Consider the following 20,496-nt stretch of genomic DNA (forward strand, 5'->3'; position numbering starts at 1 on the left):
GTGACTATGCAACTGGGCTCATATTACTAGCTGCAACATCACAAAAATGACACTGGCAACCGCTAATTAGCTGGCAAAATAAGAATTTGTCCATTTTTAAAGTGAGCAGTGTTAGTAAATGCCATTGCACACAGCGAGAAGTGATAGCATAATAGATATATATTTTAAGCAAAGCCCTCACATGTGATGCTAATTATCTTTTAGCTTAGCAGTCCCTCTTTAAAGTGTAAATGTGCTCCCTCTGGGCTTAAGAAATATTTAATGACACATATCAGTGCATGACTAACAAGCTAGTCCAGAGCAATAATGATTGGTCTATTGTTCAAAATGAAATTAGGACTCCAGAAGCATTTAAAACTGACCAGTGGTTTCCGTAGTAGCCTCACCTCTCAGGGACTGTCTTTTGTACAGATTTGTAAAGTATATAGAATAATCTCTTTTTGGCAATTTATTCCTACATTATGGAAGTATGATAGATTATTCAGCAAGGTTTAATATATCTGCTAAATGCAAAATCATCTAAATCACTGTCTGATACGGAGTAAGAGAAAGGTAAGCTTTCAGTTTTCGAAGAGACTTGCAAAATTTACTTCAATAAAAATGTTTAGGTCCATATTTCCACAGACTCTGGGCAAGGTAATTTTGGGAATCCAATTTTTCTTGGTGATGAATTATAAAAAAAATAGAGGGTTGGTTATGTATATGCTTAATTTCATATATGTATGTGAATATATAAATATACACACATATCCATATATATACAAACACACTGAATGCACATAAAAACATAGATAAGATTAAAAGAAATGAGAGCAGCCCCTTCCTAGCACTACCCTACTAAGAGTATGGTAGCACTGTCAGACATTTTTCTGGGGGCTTTATGACTCAGCTGTTGTAATCCAGCAGAGTCTGTACTTTCAATAGAAAGCTTCAGGTGCAAAACATGTATTATATAAATGAATTCCAAATACATTATTTTAGCGATAGTGCATTAGTTTTTTTGTCATTAAAAAAGAACGAAAAAGAAAAAACAACCCAAAGATCAGATGACCAAGAAAACTGAGATTCATAGACCAGGCTATTGTGCATGCCAAAATTCCTTTTCAGGCGGAATTTTACTATGCATTCAGTACTATGAGTTCATTGTACAAAATCTGCACGTAGCAAATGATTACAGTACCCTACACTGGACTGTGAATACATGTGAAATGAACACTCAGAATTCAATTAAATCTTAACAGGTTCATTCCCATACTGGCTTAAAATACAAAGAATGGCAGCTCTGCTACTTTTCTCATCTAGTTATCATTTTTCTTTTTCAAAGTATTGCACAACACTTCTTCCACACAGCTATTTAACCCTTACACAATGTCACTCTAAGAGGCTCTTTCCTGGCAGTGTGAACTGTGACTTACTGTAGATCTAATCCTGCAGCTCACGCAGGGACCTCAATCCTTACTGAAACAAGTCAGAGGCGAGGTGCTCTGAGCTTCAGATGTCCTGGCTGTACAGGCTCATTTATGCTCTAGTTAGAATTGCTAGCAGATTTCCCACTAACTTTGAAAAGAGCAAAGCTGGATGCTGCACTGGCTCTGTGCTGCAGCCTCACACAGCTTAATGGAACCAAGTCACAATTCTCACTACAAAAATTCACTACAGGCAACTTCCTCGGTACCACAAGCAAAGGGAAATCAACCTATAAAAATCATATTAAAGTTGAACCCAGAGAAGAAAACCTTGAAAATTCAATTACAATTTCAACTCCATCGCATGGCTGTGCTTCCTTGCTCCACTACTGCTTTTGTGTTGTGACTCTGTAGTATATCCTTACATCCTCACCTAGCCATACCTCCAAGTGACTCAGAGCAGCTGCACTCCATTACCTGACCTGCACCATGTGAGATGTCTCTCTGCTTTGAAAAGCCTTGCAATATGTACAAGAATACTGAGTAGATGAAGGGTGGCATTTAGCCCTAAATTTTAAGGGTAGGATTTTGCCAACAGACAACTGTGCAACCAGCTCCTGATGGCTGTATGCCAGCTCCTCCCCTCGGGTGCAGATGCACGACTTCGACTGGCATCAGTCAGAGCTCCCAGCACTCCTTGAAAGAAACAAGTTTGGATCTTTTGAGCGCTGAGCCCCGTATAATCACTTTGGGGGGTTGTAGATAATATTGTAGAGCAGAGAGAACAACATGTGATCCCACAGGCCGCTGGCGGATGGAGCACCAACTCCCCAAACCTCCTGGAGATTCTTTTCATTAGTCATAAGCGCGTCGCTGTGGATTAGCTGGTACACACTAACACCTACACGTGATGCACTGGGCACGGTTTGCAATCAAATGAAGATTATTTCGCTCCAGTATTTATCATGCATGGCTTTAATTTTCAAATTAAAATTTAGATAGGCACAGCAAACATTAGAGAAGGTGGCGAGGACTTTCACAGCTTTTGCCTTTGTATATTTGTATTTTAAAGCCACACTGACTTTCTTTAAAGTTCCAAAGGGTATGCTTTGTCAACATTTTCATCTGCTTCCTCAAGCTTCCACCTTCCTGCAGCCAAAGGTCTGCAGACCTCGCTGTTGGATCCTTATGAGCAAATGGTACCATGGGAATGATGCTATTGCCATATGATTCCATTGTGATTCTTTTTTTAAAGCTCACACTTCCTAATTTACTTGTGAGAGTCCTGATATAAGGATCTTGGGGGAGCCACACAAAAAGCCTGGAAGTTGCAGAAATGAATAAATATTTGAAAAACAAAGAAATACAGAAGCACTGAGATTATACAAAGGGAGGTAAGGTATTGATCTCTAAATGCGAAATGAATATGTCTTAAACCCAGGCAACATCTCTGTGTGAGGCAACACTAAAAACATCAACCTAGTGAAGATATTTCTCTTAGTTTAGCATTGTGGCATCACAGGCTGAGGAGCCCCCTTTCAACCCAAAAATCTTTAAAGGCAAAAAAAAGCCCTAGTTCCTCAGACCCGTATGGTCTTAGAAGAAGCGCCATACTTTGTGCTTTACCTGCGGAAATCCAGAAGGGATCTGGTGGAAGCAGGAGCCCTCTGGTCGTTCCAGCTGAGGAAGTGGAACTGGGTCACTGTGCGGGTCTCGTTGGTCTGCAGGTTCTTCAGGTAGAAGCTCCTCACGAGGAAATCCTCGCACCAGATGTGCTCAGAGACAAGATTTACCTACACACCCACAGGAAGGAACAAACGGGGATCAGCAATTCTGGTTGCAAGTCACGCCTCCGGGATTGCACGAGTAAGATTTCTGGGATGAAGGAATTGCATGAAAATTTTATTTTTATTAGCAAATTGGCCAGTATGGAGGGGAAAAAAAAAATTATTTGGCAATCAATGTAGCTGTCAGAAAGGGGTTAGCTGCCATTGCTCTTCCATTGACAATCTTGACAATTTTCATGCAAAAGAAAAATTCGCTGAATTAAATCTTTATAACATTACGTGAATACAAAAGATATTTTGTATTGAAAATGTGTTAGACTGGCAGTTCCTTTCTTTTCAGAAATGTCCACAAATGCATTGCCCAGCCCACTCTGAGAGGTCTTAAAAATCTGAGTTGAATTCACATGAGAAGTAAAAATTCAGTTTCTTTTGCTATGAAGAAAAATAAGATTAAAAAATGCAGCTTATTTGCAGAGCTCATCTTTTCAGAAAATGACTTTATTCCCATTTTAGTTTAAATAACAGCATTTCTTCACAGTTTCTCCACATTTCTTTGTATTTGGCATTGTGGTATTATTTTCTTCCTCTACACAGCTGGACCACTGGAAAAAATCTGACAGTCGTTGTCAATGTTGCATTGCAACATAACTCGAGATATGATATTTTGGGCTAGAAATGCAAAGCAGAAAATAAAAATATATATTTGTTGTTGTGACTGAGGCAAGAGATAAAAATAGATAGGATTAATTACTACAGCAATATAGAGTTTTTTTCTACAAAGATTTACATATGGCTATCCTAAGGCAAAATCCACTAGTTCTAAAAATACTATTTTCCTATAAAACATAAATACACGCTTTCATATATCAACCACTTGCAAAACCATTCAAAATGCAAACATTATTGTCCTTTTTAATACTGCAATATTTCACTCATTATTTACTATACTTCACTCGGTGGAAACCACCTTGCTGTTAAAGCTGCACTCCAATTTTTTTTGCAAACGCAGAACCACCCGAAGGCGCACCAGGAGAATTTCAGAGTCCGCAGCTCGACCTCTGGGTTAAAACATCTCCAGCATCCTTCTGCCCTGGATGGAACCAGCACTTACTGTCACCTTTGCAACCAGAATTTTTGTGCAGGTACCTCGTAGATGTGGTAGAGGTTTGAGCCTTCGTCCGGCCAATAGTGGTAGCACTGCTTGACTCCGTTTTCCACGAGGGGTGTCAGCATGACAATAACGACACAGCCGTTCTCCCAGACCATCTGCAGACAAAGAAAGACACCGTGGCCACATTGTGACTGCCTAATTACTGCGTGACATGTATAATTACTGCACTCAGACACACAATCAAAATTTATTCCATTCACAGGAAATTTATTTCATTTTCATTAGACACTTTTACTCTGCAGCTGCTTTCAAATCCCTGAATAAACTGGCACCATATTTTGCAGGCGTCCATGAAATATTAAAGAATTTCCTGCGATTTCAATTCAGGTCATCCCCAAAATCTCTCCTTGCTCCCAGTACCATGTTCAATTGCTTTTCTGGCAAACTTTTAGATCCACTGAAGGAACACTGAGTGGTGCTTGCAGAACACCCATCTATTTAAGATTTGATATTTAACACTGAAGCAGCACAGATCTACTAAAGTCACATGTACTGAAACCTGTTTGTGTTCTCAACCCCATGTCTTTTTTCACTTTGCCAAGTAGCTAAAGCCAATAAAGCACTGCATTGCTGAAACAATCATAAAAGTTGCACCTGAACAACAGTAATGAAGAAAAGGCAGGGAAAATTCAAAGCAAATCTGTTTTTCCAGGAACATTTTGGATGGAGAAGTCGTCCCTCCAAATGCACATTTATAAAAGATTCGTTGCAAATGTGCATTATTTTCTTTTTCCTTCTTTCTTTCCTTCCAGCTTTCCTTTGTCTTCTTTCTTCCCTTTTCCTTTTTTAAAAATTTTCTTTTTATTTTCCTTTCTCCTTCCCTCTTTTCTATTTCATTTTTCTTTCATTTTTCCCCTCCCCTTCTCCTTTCTCTTTTCTAGTTCTGTTTTCTCCTTTTTTTTTTTTCCTGGAGGTAGAATGAAAGTCCAACTTGTGCTGCAGACAGTACCACAGAGCACAGGTACAAAACCAGAGGAAAACAGAGTATCTTTGCTGTCAGCATGATCACTTAATAATTTAGACAAGCCACAGAGTAGGATTCAAGCATCAAGCACATCCTCAACTAAAGGATTTGTGGATGTCTCTCACAAACAGCAAACAAGCAGAGATGCTCTGGTCTGGCATATCTCTGTTCCAAACACAGCCCATGACTGAACAAAAAGGCTCCTATGAATTAATACCAAGCAGTATAATCACTAAAAACTGTTATTATTAAGCTGTACATTGATGTTATATTTGCATACAACTTTCATTGTCTTTTGCTAGCATATAAAATTACTAAATGAAGAGTAAACTGCTCTTTTTGTGAAGGGTTATGTTTATTTCACAGAAATATTTATAAGCAACTGTATTGACATGTAAATTTTGTCAACAAAAAAGGCCTTTGTCTAAACTGTGCAAAGATGAGATGATACATTCAATTCAAGGATTATTTTTTAAATTACATATCAAATAAAAAGGTTTCCCATTCATGGATAATGATGTTGTCTTCTCTTTTAAGAATAGCTTGCATATAGAGAAACAAATAACGTTTTTCTTCCCTTTTTTCATTTTGCAACATAATTAAAACTACTTTTAAAACCGGCTGAGAATTATTTAGAGAAATGAATCTAGGGTTTACAGAGAATAGGGTTATTTATCATTTTGAAAAGAAGTGGAGTAAAAAAATTACAGTGGAATTTAAGAATAATCTTTTTTTTTTAACCCCTTCAAAAAGGGTTTTTAAATAAAAATGTCTGTAATTTCCTCCTCCTCACTTTAAAATCTCACAATGCCACGAAACCATTTAAACATACTTTAAAATTATAGACACTTTACAGACAGATGTATATTTATCATTTGTATCTTTTTTGTACTGCATTTGTTTCAGTCCACAGCTGGAAACCTTCTTTATATGTAAGGAAGATGATACAGATTTCTTTCATTCTAAAATAGTTCCACCTTTTTCAGCCAGCAATCAGACTAAGATAAGAATTCAAAACATGCATCTTACTTTAAAACTAGCCCCACTAAATCAGTACTTTCATCACATAACGATTTAATGTGCCTCTAGAAGGTATAGAAGCTCATTGAAGCCATTACGAAAATGAGGAGAAACACAGTTTTTATGAGTGTAATAAAAATACAATGATCTAGACCATAAACTAATCATCGAGCACTCTGCTTGTGCCACCCAAGTGTAACATTATAAAAGCCCACTCATTTAGAGAGGAATCCTTACAGTTTGGCAACCCTGTTCATTGGTTCAAAGACAGAGCATTTCATTAGAGAGGGGCTGTCTGCATCTCTGAAGATTTCATTAAGCATAAATCCAAATGAAAGTTAATTTAAACAAACAATTTCAAAGTTACTCTGGGGTGTAATATTTCTTTTAGGTCATTGTGTGAAAAGTAGAAGTCAAATCTACTAAATCAAGAAGGCAATACAGTGTAGTGCCTTCATTCCTGTTACAAGAAACTTGCCCTGCATCTCCTGTGCTTACCATTGAGATGGGATTTTCACTAAGGCTCACCACCTGTGACTGAAGGACTACAGCATTTTCATTGTTTCCTTGCTAATTTAAATATAAGACCATCAGCCTGATATTTATTACCATATATTTCCAAATAACTTGGAAGCAGGATGAGTCAAAGGCAGTTCACAGAGTTTTACACTCCCCATCTTTAAGCAATTGCTGGGGTTTTCAGAAGCTGCATCCACCAGCACTTCACACTTGGCTGTGCTCAGTGTCCAGACACATCCATGAAGTACAAAGTGGCCCCAAGAATGTGTCTTGGTAAAGAAAGAACAGGTAGCCCAGACCTGGTCTGCACAATCCCAGCACAGCCTCTGAAGAAGTGCCAAAGAGACATTTCAGCTGGCCTTGGAGAATGGAGAAAGAAGTTCAACTGCAAATGTGCACTAATTCACATATTTCTGAACTTTGTATGCTTGCACAATGTGATAAAAGAATAAAGAGAACGTCAGGTCCTCAGGGCAGAGGTTTTTCTTTTTGGGTAGAGCAAATTTAAGCAAAATTAAGCCCTAGACTTCAAGTTTCTACAAAAACTAAATATATTTATATACATACAACACATAATATACACATGTATATATTTGCAATATATAAATCTAATTTTATTTCGATCACTTAGCACAGGCAGGCTCATGTTCGTAATTCATGGTAATACTTTCAGCAGAAGAAGAAATGTTGAATGGGAGCAATAAAGCCTGAGTTCTGTACAGGAGCTCACTGCAGAGCCTGCAGTGTATTCTTTGCTGAAAAGGGAGGACACTGCACGATTTTGTGTGACATGTCCACCTTCAGCCCAGAGGCCTAGAGAGTAACATGTTAATGATCTTTAATGAGGTTCTGCTGTATGCATCATTCTCAGAACACTTCTTGGACAAGAATAACACCATCCTATTCCATTTGCTGCAAATTAAAGGCTGAATCCTACAACCCAAAATGAGCAGAGCATTGTGATCCTCAGAATTCCCTGTTGATGAAATCCACCAAGTGTAGAGACCTCATGCTGTGGTTATCAAGCATTGCCAGCCCCATATAAAGGGCTTCCACATTGGGATGAATTATATTTAGTAAGAATTACTTGAAAAGGAGCACAGAATTGGTTTTTCATGTAATGAGAAAAACAAAGTCACAAATAGCAGAACCAGTGTTACAACAATGCCATAAATCTGATAAAACATCAGTTTTTGATAGCTTATACTTTAAAATGTCCTTGTTTACTAGCTTGTAAATAAAATGGTTAATATGAACCTCCTTTTCTTTTTCAGACACTTCATCACTTTGAAGCTTCTTTTTATAATAAATGATTCTCCCCAAACTCCTTTTTCAGTCATTTCTGTCATTTTTGTGATGGGGAAATGACAAGATAGGAGCTCTGCCCAGATACTCTTCATTTAATGGAGACTAGTGGAGAAGTTTCTAAAATGCAATGATTTAAAAGTAGAAAATGATGGGATGATCAGTTAAATTCAGCCAGTTCACTAAATAGAACCTGCAAATCACACCAGCTGCTCTCTGAGAGAGACCTCCAGCAAACTACAGAATTTCCCTTTTCAGTCTTTTTGGCTCCCCATACAATTGGTATAACTGGTAAATGCAAAGACTTGGAAAAGCAGATGAACCAGCAAAGAGAACCCAAATAATTTCTAAGGATAATCAAAACTCAATATGTATAAACAGGACTCCTAAAAAAACAACAAAGCGAGGTGCTAACCCTTGCTGCATCAGATAATATCCATCCCATTAGATATTGTGAAAATAATTAACTGTGGTGTCTTTCAAGCTTTAAAAAAAAGGGTGATCTTTTAACTAAAGGAAAAAATTGGGTTGAATTTAGATTTTTATTACCAACTAGAGCGTCACAATGCATTCCAGTCAGAAAGTCATACAAACTTTTTTTGTGAAATATTTTGTTTGCAAATGAGATAATTTTAATATGAAATGGGTCAAATCTGGCAAGGTGAGAATTGCCATTTGCAAAATCATAACTGTGCCTGACTGTTAAGCAAATCTGTAGGTTGGAAGATTAATGGTCAAAATTCTGTATTTCATTAAAAAAGTATCTGACTGCAGCTGGAAAAATGGTTCTCTTCAGAGAGGATCATATATAAATACACAGTTAAATACACAGTTGTATTGTGTCCCCTGCTGTTTTAGCAACACTTGTTTGGAAGTCATAGGAAAAGGCAAATTCAAGATGTCTGTATGTGCTGCAGTAATTTCTCTTCCTGCTTTCTCATAGAGACATAAACTGCTCTTATTCTTCTCAGTAGACTCCTAACAAGACTTATTATTAAATAATTTAAATATGAGCTCTGTTTAGAGCTGCACTGCTGACAAAACCACATTAAGGAGCAAAGGTGCACCAAAATCATCAGAAATTACCTTTTCCTTTAGTATTGAAAATGTGGAAACTAAACAATAAAGGGATACAAATTTTAAGGGACCATTTCTAAGTACCTTCTCCAACCAGAGCCATAATTAGAGGGAGTGTGGTAAAAGCAGACTCCTTCACTAAACGCTTATGGAATTTCTAATGCTATATTTATTTCTCATGGCTTGACAAGTTACTAGAGCTCTAGGGGCTACTGTTCTGTGCCTATGTCTCCCTTGCTGTTTTTCCTTTATTAAATTAAAATATGCATATTTTACACATTGAATTGCTTTCTGTTGGTTTTCATCTGCTCTTCTTTCTGTAGGTGAGAACTGATTAGACATGCAGGAAGTCCCATTCCAGGCAAAGAAAATAAAACTTGGGAATCACAACTGCTTGAAAGCACTGTGTCTGCACAGAACAAAATGCAGAAGAATAATTTAATCTGTAAATTAATTTCAGCACTCACAAAACGTGCTGAACTGGGAGCACAGAAACCAGCATTTAGAGCAGACAAAGGTTTGGTACAGTTGTTCCTACTCAGCCCATGGGCTTGGAACACTGATTTTGCTGGAAGACTCATTCAGCTATGGGGACATGGTCTCCTGCTACTGGGATTTGCCCTTGGAGACTACTGATTACTAATCCTTTTTACAGAGGAAACAGTCAACTGACAGTATTCTGTGTTTCTTTTGCTGAATTCCAAAACTGGAAGAAAGAAGCAAACGTTGCTGATTAGACATGCAAAGATTTATCATGTCCTCAAGACCGTGATTCAGGACTCAATTCTTAATATGCCATTGGGATCTGGGAGGAAACCAATGGTCAGTTTTTTCTGACTGATGCTGATAACTTACTCCTGAACAGGGGTAAAAGTAAAAGTAATTTCAGATTAAGAAATGCAGGACTGGGGCAACAAAAAGCAAATGGCAGTTGAACTGCCGGGCTCCTGTTAGAGCTGTGGACTTTACTCTTGGGACCCCTTCTGCACTTTACATTTAACAGTCTGGCAATAAAAGTAAAAAATAATCAAGGGAACAGAGATGAGGCTTCCCCAGTCACTACAGCCACAACAGTGCAAACCTCCCCTCCAGTGAGGCGTCTCTCTGTTTGTCAACAAGAGACAGGCAGCATTAACAACAAGGCTGAAGAGGATTTCCAGTTTCAAGACTATTTCATGTACTGACAAGTAGTGGAGGCAAGATGGGGTAAGGAAAAGCATGGGTTTGACTCAGAATGTGGAGGATGATGAAGCTTTTCCTTGCTTCCTAGAGGAGCACCCCCACCACAAAGGGGCAGCACTTGAAGTCTGCCTTCCACCTCCTGTCTGATGGGTGCTGCTCATGAGTGGTGTCTGCCCTGTCACCCTTGCCACACTGAGGCATTGGGGGATCTATTTAGCCTGAGCTGCAGATCTGTTTAGGCAAAACCCATGGAGTTTTCTGGTCTAAACTACGAGTGTGTCCACTACAAATGTGGACTGTATTTAACTTGCTCTCATGACTTAGGTCACTAGGTGACTTAGGGGCACTGTACCTCCCCCAGCATTTGCAAAATGACAAAACTCATATTTCTCTATCCCTTCTGCAGAACTTCTATAATGTTCAGATAATGATTAATTATGTTATTTATGGAGGAAGGACATCACAAGAGCACAACAAATGCTTACAGAAGTATATATATCACATATTACTTCATTTTCCAAGGCAAATAAAGCATGGCAGGAAGTGCTTGTTCCCTCCCCCTATTTTGCTTAATGCGGTAAAATAAAAAAACATGAAAATGTACTTCCCTCCAAAAAAGAAGAAGGGGAAAGAAGGGCAAACGTGGGTAGATTTATGAAAAAAAGACATGGTATGGGGTATTTTTCAGAGGGAAAATTTATGGCCTCCTACAGAAATGTTCATTTGGAGATGATGAACCTTAGCAGACATGCAATTTATAAAACCAGAATAATTATGAACAATTTTTCAGTGAAAGGACAGTTGGTTCGAAGTATCCTGACTCTTGGAAATAGTTTCTTGCATATTATCATCCCTTGCTTCTTAGAATACTTTGCAAGTTAAGACATGTACTTCATGTCAAATATTTTGTGGAATTATAACCCAGCACATACTGAAAATAATAAAATTTTATGCCTCCAGAATTATTCACAACATGGAACTCCTGCTGCGAAAACTTGTTATAGATCAGAAATGTTCCACATCCTCTTTCTTTTGAATTATGTTCAAAGAGATGTTGAATTTTAATAGCGCTATGTGAAAGAGCTGAGTGAAATCTCACTGAAGCTGCTGGACAAAATCATCACCTTTCATTCAAGATAAATGTAAGAAACAAGCAAACCCTTTTATGAAGCCTGATAACTGAAATTACAGAAGTTATCATCAAAAACAAGAGAAACATGAAGCATATGGACCCACAAGTTTCTCTAGAAACTGATATGCTTAATGCAGAGAGAGAGCATTAATCAAGGCAAGATGATTAATCCTGATAAGCAGCATAAATGTGTAAAAGGAATAAAGAAACCACCAGCACAGCTCGACAAACTAGCATTGTGATCCTGGTAGAAGATAAGCCGAAAGAGAGGTTGGGGGTAAAACACTGGGTGAATGAGGTTTGGAAAATAGAAGTTATTGACTGTTATTTGATTCTGTCTTTGTTCAAGGAAATAAAACTCTGTTCTTTCTTTGTAAATAAAATGGAACTCTATCAAAGCAAAACCCTGTCCTGAGGATGAATTTTCTTTCCAGCTGAGAAGAAAACAACCCACAGACCTGACAAATTGTTTAACCACTCAGGTAAAAATGGATTAATACCATGTGAGGACAGTATTCCAGTTTTTGAGAAAGGGAATTGTGAGGTGGAATTCCCACTGAACAAGAATAGAATCAATGAAGGATGTATTTGTCAGAAATAGTAATTGGTAAAAGAAGAAAACAAGACCAGATAAAATTAAAAGAAGACTTAAATCAGCTGGAGGCTTTTCAAAATTAATTAAAGTAGTGGCTGGAAAATTTCCAGAGTGGTCCAAGAGATGACAAGCAGGTAGAGATGAAATCTCTGCTTGAGCCGCAAACACAGAGCATCCAGACAGATTAAGAAGCCCTGTGGCAAAACAGATCAATGAGATGACTGACAACACAACTCCTGCAGGCTAGAAAGTTTTCAAAGAAACAGGTAAAGTTGGGACTAACTTGGCACTTGCTGACTTACAGAAGCTATGCCAAAAATCTAAGGAGCTGGAGAAGTAAACCGGAGGGACGCAGATAACCGTGGAGGTTTTTTGCCATTAGAAGAGTCAGTGTAAGACTATTGCCTTCTCATCATTATTTTTCTTACAACACATACAAATTCAAAGACCATGTGAAAATAACCAATATCCAGGCATTTGGACCATCTCCAGTTCAAATATTGTGCCTTTGAAAGAAAAACTTCTGTCAAGCTGATCTCTCAGGTCAGCTTGGAAACCCAAATGAATAGAAAGTTCTACAGAAAATTCTGAGACTGATGGCCAAGTCTAGTGGCTGAAGTTAAATGGTACTGAAGAATGATACCTGCTCTTCTCCACCCTACCAAAAAGACAATCTTCCAAGAAGTGGTCACTAGTGAGATCAATGGAACTGGTGCCTCTCAATTCCATAGTGGTACTAGGCTTGGATCACACAGAATCCACAGAATCACCAGGTTGGAAGAGACCTTTAAGAAAGTCCAACTCACACCCTAACACTTCAACTAAACCATGGCACCGAGTGCCATATCCAGTCTTTTTTTAAACACATCCATGGATGGTGACTCCACCACCTCCCTGGAAACCATTCCAGTACTTTATCACCCTTTCTGTAAAAAACTTTTTCCTAATATCCAAGCTATATTTTTCTTGGTGCAGCTTAAGACCTCGCCTGTACTAAGAATGCTAAACCACATGAGCATTGACCAAGCATCATCAATGCTGGATGGAAAAGCTCTGCCTAGTTTGAGAAAGCAAAGGCACTGAGCTAACTATGATCTTTGCTTGGATCTGGGCAACTTGAATACAGTAAATGGGAATTTGTTTGTAAAGTGTCTAACAGCACTTGCAGTAAAATACTGGGCACTGGATCAACATAACAGGTTTTAGAGGGGCCTGCCAGTGAAACTAGAAAAAAAGATTGCCCAAAACTAAATTATCTGTTTGGTAAAACCTACAAAGTATTGTGACATTCCACAAATCCATTCATAGCAGGCCAGACTGCTTGCTGCTGTAGAGGTAGTCACTGACTGGTGAGAGAATATAATGAAAGCTTAAGAGAAAGCTGGTTTAGAAACTATATCTGGAGTAAGAGCATGAAATGCAGACAATCAGCACAGATCAGAAGCAGTTTGGCTCTCATTGTGGATATCAGCTGTGCTGTGAATGCCAAGAAAGTTGCCTTACACTTTCAAGTAAAACAAATGCTCTGTAGACAAGAGTTTTCTAGAAGTCAGCTTGAAAAGCCTTCAGGAGTAGAAACAATTACAGCAGGTTCTTGCTGGGGCAACCTTTCAGCCAAGACACAATGAAGTGGCTGATGCCCACTGTGCACCCTGACTGTTGGGAATCTCAGCAGCCAAATCTCTGCAAAAATAGGAAGTAATACATCCAGCAAATATTGCCATGGAAGGTGATGTCAAGCTCCAAGAGTTTCTGATGGACTTGCTAAAGCATGACATTGTGCATTTAGACAAGGAACAGCAGAACAGTCCCAGATCTCTCTGGAGTCAGTCGCTCTTCTCACCATCAGTCAGAAAACTGCTTCACTGAGCACACAAAGGGGAAAACAGCAATGCAACTCTGCAACAGCTGGCATTAAGTGGAGGAGGGAGAGGGAGGAGAACCACTGAGAAGATGTATCAGGAATGAATAATTGAATCATTAAACAATCCCTGGTGGCAGCATCATGGAAGCACCATAAACTACAGAAAACTGTATTCAAGTAAATATCAACTGATTGTGCCCTGACAGCAGTTAAGACTATTTTCCATAGCAAGCTCAGGTTTCCTATGCTTTACATTAAAATAGGCACAATTAGGTGAAAATAGAAATTAACTTTTCTCCTGCAACTGGGCATAAACTGCAACATGTTCAAGCCATAGCTTTTGACTTGTACACTGGATCTTCATTTCAGTGGTTGTGGATGCAGTGTTCTGCAAGGAGCTCATCTCTCTTAGCCTGTTTATTATGTCTGGTTGACACCCTGGGCTGTGTAAAAGGTTTGGGACAAGAACTGGCACATTGAATTGTGATCTGCAGGAAGTTTAAGAAAAGTGGGTCATGGACCAAACCAGGACACTGGCATAGATAGATTGTTATGTTGAAGCAATAGACATCATCAAAATAAATGTCAAAACCCACCTTTTCTATAGAACCTAACAGAAGAAATAGTAAAAGAGCATCACATCAGAAATGCACACAACCACACTCAAACCAAAGCTGAACCACGGCTCCCAAACAGCTGTGGAAATGAGGAGACATTTATAGCAAATCTGGTGGGGAGCTGGAGTGAACTTTCACTGATGGATTACTGGAAGAGAAACAGCAAAAGGAGCAGAAGGAAAGTGAAGACTCTTCCACACAACATAGCATGAGGAAAGAAAGTAAAGAAAGAGATCTTTTAAGTATGAAGTAGAATGAAGAAGATTGCACCACAGAACAAGGAAAAAAAGTTGAAGTCTCTGTGACCAGGCAAACAAGGTTCCTAACTTTTCAAACCAAAGTGGGAGAAGAAAAAAAGATATTCTTTATACTATGCTTGTATGATTAATTTTGATTTCTGCAACGCTTACTCAAAGTGGGCTTCTTAAATGCCATATTTAAAAATGAGAACATTTATTCTTCAACGTGTAAAGGGGCATTTACAGGTCAAAGTACACACAATATAGATGTACAAATATGAAAAAATAAACAATTAAAAACCTAGGCCATAGAAATAATAAAATGTAATTAAAGAATAGCTAACATACTATTTGATTTCACATGTGTAACTTAACAAATACATTTTCAAGTATCATGCCTGTTAGAATGAACCCATGTGCCAAGCAAAAAAGATCAGTCTTCTCAATTCTAGCTAATTACCAAACAGTGAAGACAAAAATCACAAGCTACTTGAAAATTCAAGCCAGACCAAAAGTCCACCTGACTTCAAGCAGAAGGCATTTGCTCTGCCCTTCTAGAAAACAGTCCCAAAATATCTTGGACTGAGCACTTTGATATCCACGCACCCACAATTCAACAACTTTTCTGAAAATGTCCTGATTACTCATCAGAAAAATTGTGACATGAAAAGAGTCTTCAATAGGGATCAGTTAATAATTTCTAAGGATAGGTCAAGTGATGCAGATGAAGAGATGATTTCAACAGATGCAAGCTCCTAAAATACAATGACACTTCTGAAATTGTCACACAGACAGTCTCTTATCCTCAGAACAAAAACTTCTAAATTCATAATGCAAAACAAAAAATAAAAGCATATGTTCATGTTGATAATAAGCCCCAGCTGGCCTCCTCCCCAGGCAGCTTCTGTATACTTTCAGACACAGTTCTGTACTTCCAAAGGAATATCTAACACTTGTATCCATCACACCATCACACTCATCTACCCTGGCAATGTGTGTTGGTCCAAACCTGAGAGCTGCACCAGCACTAAAACACCTGCATGCAAAGCTCCTAACTGTGCATCAATAACTACTCCATTTAGGCCCAATTCTGCAAAGAATTCTGCCTCTACTTAAATTTATGCAGCTGGGTCCTAACTGCCTGTGGCAGGGGAAATGCATAAGGATTGAAGCATATTGGAGAACTGGGACATGTGTGGAATAGATTTCAATGGAAAATTCATGGCACTTGGTGTTAGGTCCTTTCTGATCTGGAGAATGACAATGAATTCTGGCTACACTTTTCAGGCCTTCTGAATATCACTGAATCCCTGGCAGTAATTTAGTTACAGAGACCAGGCACTAAAATATGAATGCTTTGCCCAGAGGTTCTCAGTATAATTTTCAGATAAACCATTCCTTAGCAGGTCTTGTATTACACATAAATGGCTTGAATATCCATGTACTAGATTTTAAAAAAGGCATTTGAATTAAGGTTATTCCACCTACAGTGACTCAAGCACAACATACTTTTACACAAATTACGCTTCAAGAAGCACAGGAAAACTTGTGACATAAATTCAGTTTTCAAAAAGATGTTTAACTTACCTGCCAGAAGTCAGCAACAGTAGCAGGGAGAGGGCCCTGGGTGGCAATATATGCAGGGTTTCGGGGGTCATGGTCCATCTGGAATAAGGAAGAAGAACACAGACTGGATTTATTTAAAGGAAATCCCTTGTAGTGTTAGAGGCAGAGAGTATGTGAGGGCAGAACAAGGGACTTCCTGAAGGTCTGTCATGTCCCTCCACCCCTTATTGGCAAGCAAAGTGTTTTATTTCTATTTGTAAGCTCAGAGAATTTTCCCCCAAAAGACTGATGACACCAGACACATGTGATGAGCAATGTCCCATGTCCTCAATATGCAGAGGAAGATCATTTACGGCGGCTGACAAAGGCATTTATTTGAGATCAGTACTCGTGGTTTCATAGCAACCTAGGAGCCTTTTGAAACATTTTTCTACACTGAATGTTAAGAATGCTCCACACATCTAAATATGTTCTCCATTTCCACCATGCCAGTCAAGGGCACATGTAACTAAAAACCAGCAAAAATGGGGAACAAATTCAGTTTCTGGCTTTTTCTGGTTAGCTGATTTATCTAAATGCATGGATTTGGCCTCAATGGAGGAAGTTCTGCTTAAAGACCTTAATTATTACGTTTAATTCAAGGAGCAGAAAATTCACTGAGCAGAAAAAATAAAGAATCTAAGAAACAAAGCCATCAGGAGTAAATAGGATTAGCGTGTTACAATGAATGTTTTCGAACTGATGGGTGGTTTTCTTGGTTCTAAATCTTAGGACCCATTCTGCTGAAAAAGAAGATCTGCTGATAGGATTAAAAAACAAACAAACTCATTCTAACCCTGAACTGGGCAGGACAAAACTTTGAACATAAAGAAAAGAGACCCATTTCAGCTCTGAGATGTGTGGGTGTGACTCAGTGACACTGAAGTCAGTGAGAGTTAACTTATACCCATGTACCTGAAGGCAGAATTTGTCACAATGCACAGCTCTGTCCTATAAGTAAAGATCTGAATAAGAATGAATGTGAGTCACATTTGCATTAACAGGCATCTCCTGAATTTATTCATAGCCTATCAAAATCTTCAGTGATGGTACATGTCAGCGTAAAAAAGGCACCTCATAATTATGTGCAACATAAAAGAGGGAAGAACCATAAAAGAACAGATGTAAGTTATTCTAACAGAACAACAATATGATGAATGTTGCAAAAAGGAAGAGAACACTTTTATGTTTCTAATTTTCTGATGTATAATTAAGCTGGACTTAATATTAAAATTCTCCATGACAACACAACACAGGTAAAAGTCACTGAATCGATTTAGACTAAAAGCTTACTTCTGATTCACCACCCATAGTTGCAAAAAAAACTTGACCAGGATGTCTATAGTAGCATCATTTTATTCCAAGTTTCATTGGGATGCTTCTCTTATCAGCAAATAAGTCTTCCCAACAAGCAATTGCTCACAAGAAATTTCAACCTTGCTTTCTTTGCCTTTTGACAAAAGCAATTCTGATAGTAGGACATTTATTGTTCTGGGTATTTTGAGACCAAGGAAAACTAGCTTTCTTCAGAAATCAGTATTAACAAAAAAGCCTTTAGGAAACATTTCAAAAGGGGCAACTTTTTTTTTTTTTGTTTTGCTTTGTTTTGTTTTGTAAGAACTAAACACAGCTGAAAACAACAGCAAATGTGATCAAGCAAAGTCAAGCTCAAAAGCAGGGGTTTTTTTTATTCTCCATTACAGTTGAAATGATTTCTTGTTGTTTTTTTCTTTTGAATCCCAAAGATCTACAAGATTTAAATTTGTGGTGAAATGATTTCCTATGCTGGAATGAAAATTCTTAACTTAGAAAAACTGACCTACACCAAGGAGGATGTGCTACTCCCAGTGGAAATTGTTGTGGGCTGCATCCACTCAAAAATGATGTCACTTCTCCACAGGCTAGAGCTTGGCTTGCAAATGTAACCAACAGTAAATACACCAAACTTTAGAACAAAATATAACTTATTTTGAATTCTTCCTAAATTATTTTTTTTTAATGTAGACATGCCAGAAAACAAAGGCAGAAGAAATCAAGGACGACGCAAATAGTGCTGTCATGGAGGAAATACATCTCAACATTCAGCTGATAAATCAGGAATAGGCCAATCTTGGCATTTCAGCATTAATCAACCTCTGTCACAAAGGTGCTGTTGGAACGTGGCAAACATTACAATAAGCACAGAGTGGTGAAGTATATCAGCAGTTTAACAATAATTCAAAGGACAATTACAATTATTACATTCCAAGCACATTGTGTTGCACAAAAACAATTATGAGCAGAAACTCTTCTTGCTTGGAGCAAATAGAAAATGACAGAAAATGCTATCACACTATTAAATGATCTTTAACTGAACAAAAATAAGAGCAAAGTTTAAACTAATTAAATGAAATTCCTGGTTTCATCAATTTTGTATTTACATGCACTGTTTAAAAGACAATGTATTTCAAGAAAACTGTGAAAAATCCCTAGTCTGGTCACATTCAATTTAATATGAGTAGGTGATGGCAAGGGACAGTTCTTGAATGTTTTTGCTTTGTTCTTTTTTATTCTCCCAAGGTCAGCAAGAACACCAAGGGCATCTTAATCTATCAAAGTTAACAGAAGTTTGAATAAAGAAATAAAGTCAGTAATGGGTTTTAAACTAACTAATCAAGGATCCAGTAAAAGGCTTTTTTTTAATGTCAGTAGTCATTATCTTCTTTCAAGGATCCCTCAGATTTCTCACTTCATGAAAATAAAATAGAAAGCGTATTCTCCAGAGAAGAATGGAGAACTCCAGACTCCATACAATCAAGTATTAAAACAAAAATTGATTGTTTGCTAACATTTTACATCAGAACAACCTTCAGAAATCACCCTATTAGTAATTGTTCAAAAAGAACATGATTTTTCCCTCTATTTCCCCATCAAAGCACCAAGTTCACAAGGCTTACATCAGAATGGGATCGAACGGCCATTGTTGGAAAGAAAAACCTACAATTATTGCAGCTGTTCTACTATGGTGGAATTCTCATTTTCTGCTGCAGTACAGCAAATGCAAGTCTGGTGATAATGTTTCAATCTATTTTTCCATGATTTTATATTAGGGGTCAAGGATTACTATAACGGGCCATGCAATTGATTGTACTCATTTCCATCACTACCAGTATCAAAAGCAAAAGAAAAGAAAAATGAGGAACATTGAGATTTCTTCTTGGAAAGGAAAAAACTAGAGAAAACTTTAGTGGCACAACTTGTGTTTTCCTACAGGGCTTTGTCATATAAGCTGACTTACAGTGCCCTAAAGTAGGAAAATACATGAAGAACATTATCACAACTGGTTGCATCTTGTTAACATCAGACCAGGATTCCACCTTTGCTCTACTTCAGAATAAAAGCTGTTTTTTCCCTCAAGAGTTCTATTATCCATCTGTCTTATTCTAAGACTTTGCAAGAATTCCCTGAGGAATGCTGAATTTTGTTGAGTTTTTGATAGAGATTGTGCTCCTGCACAATTTCACTGATAATGCTGATGAAATACAGAAAAATCAATACATTGTGGAAGTAAATCCTTGAGAGTGGTGCATGTAGATTCTTGTTAAGCAGTCTTGTAAAACTGCAAACTGAAGTAAAAGTGCCAATAGACATCAATGGCCATTTTGAAATTTCATGTAAATGAAAATACTGATGAATTCCTTCCCTTTACCTTCCCTTTCAGCTTGTCAGATCTTTACTTTCCACAGAGAAGGATGCTGGGTGAGATGTGGTCTCAGTAACACCATATTTACCTTCATTTAAAGCCTCTGAGTCCATCTGAAATACTCCTGAATCATGAGATCAGAATAAAATCCAGTGTAGACCAAATATAACAGAAAGGAAGTTAAAATCTGATTAAAACCTTAAAAATTTGTATGGATTCAAGCTTCTCTGTGGTTTCCAGACATAATGTGTTTACAACATCGAGAAAATCTACTTCCATGCATATATTTATTACACAAAGTATAGACAGTCTTTAAAGAAGAAGTGTATTT

General features: G+C 37.9%; 1 protein-coding gene across 1 annotated transcript in view; it reads right to left on the reverse strand.

Annotated features, from left to right (window-relative positions):
* Positions 1-20,496, reverse strand: part of PTPRN2 (protein tyrosine phosphatase receptor type N2) — a 635,649-nt gene that overhangs the window by 30,103 nt on the left and 585,050 nt on the right. Inside the window, exons 17-19 of the mRNA XM_077191900.1 lie at positions 16,466-16,543; positions 4,340-4,459; positions 3,033-3,199 (exon numbers count right to left, since the gene is read on the reverse strand). Of these exons, the coding sequence (XP_077048015.1) occupies positions 3,033-3,199; positions 4,340-4,459; positions 16,466-16,543 (365 nt within the window). The remainder of the gene's footprint in view (positions 1-3,032; positions 3,200-4,339; positions 4,460-16,465; positions 16,544-20,496) is intronic.

Source organism: Agelaius phoeniceus, chromosome 1 (genome assembly GCF_051311805.1).
Source record: "Agelaius phoeniceus isolate bAgePho1 chromosome 1, bAgePho1.hap1, whole genome shotgun sequence".
In the NCBI taxonomy this organism is placed as follows: Eukaryota; Metazoa; Chordata; class Aves; order Passeriformes; family Icteridae; genus Agelaius; species Agelaius phoeniceus.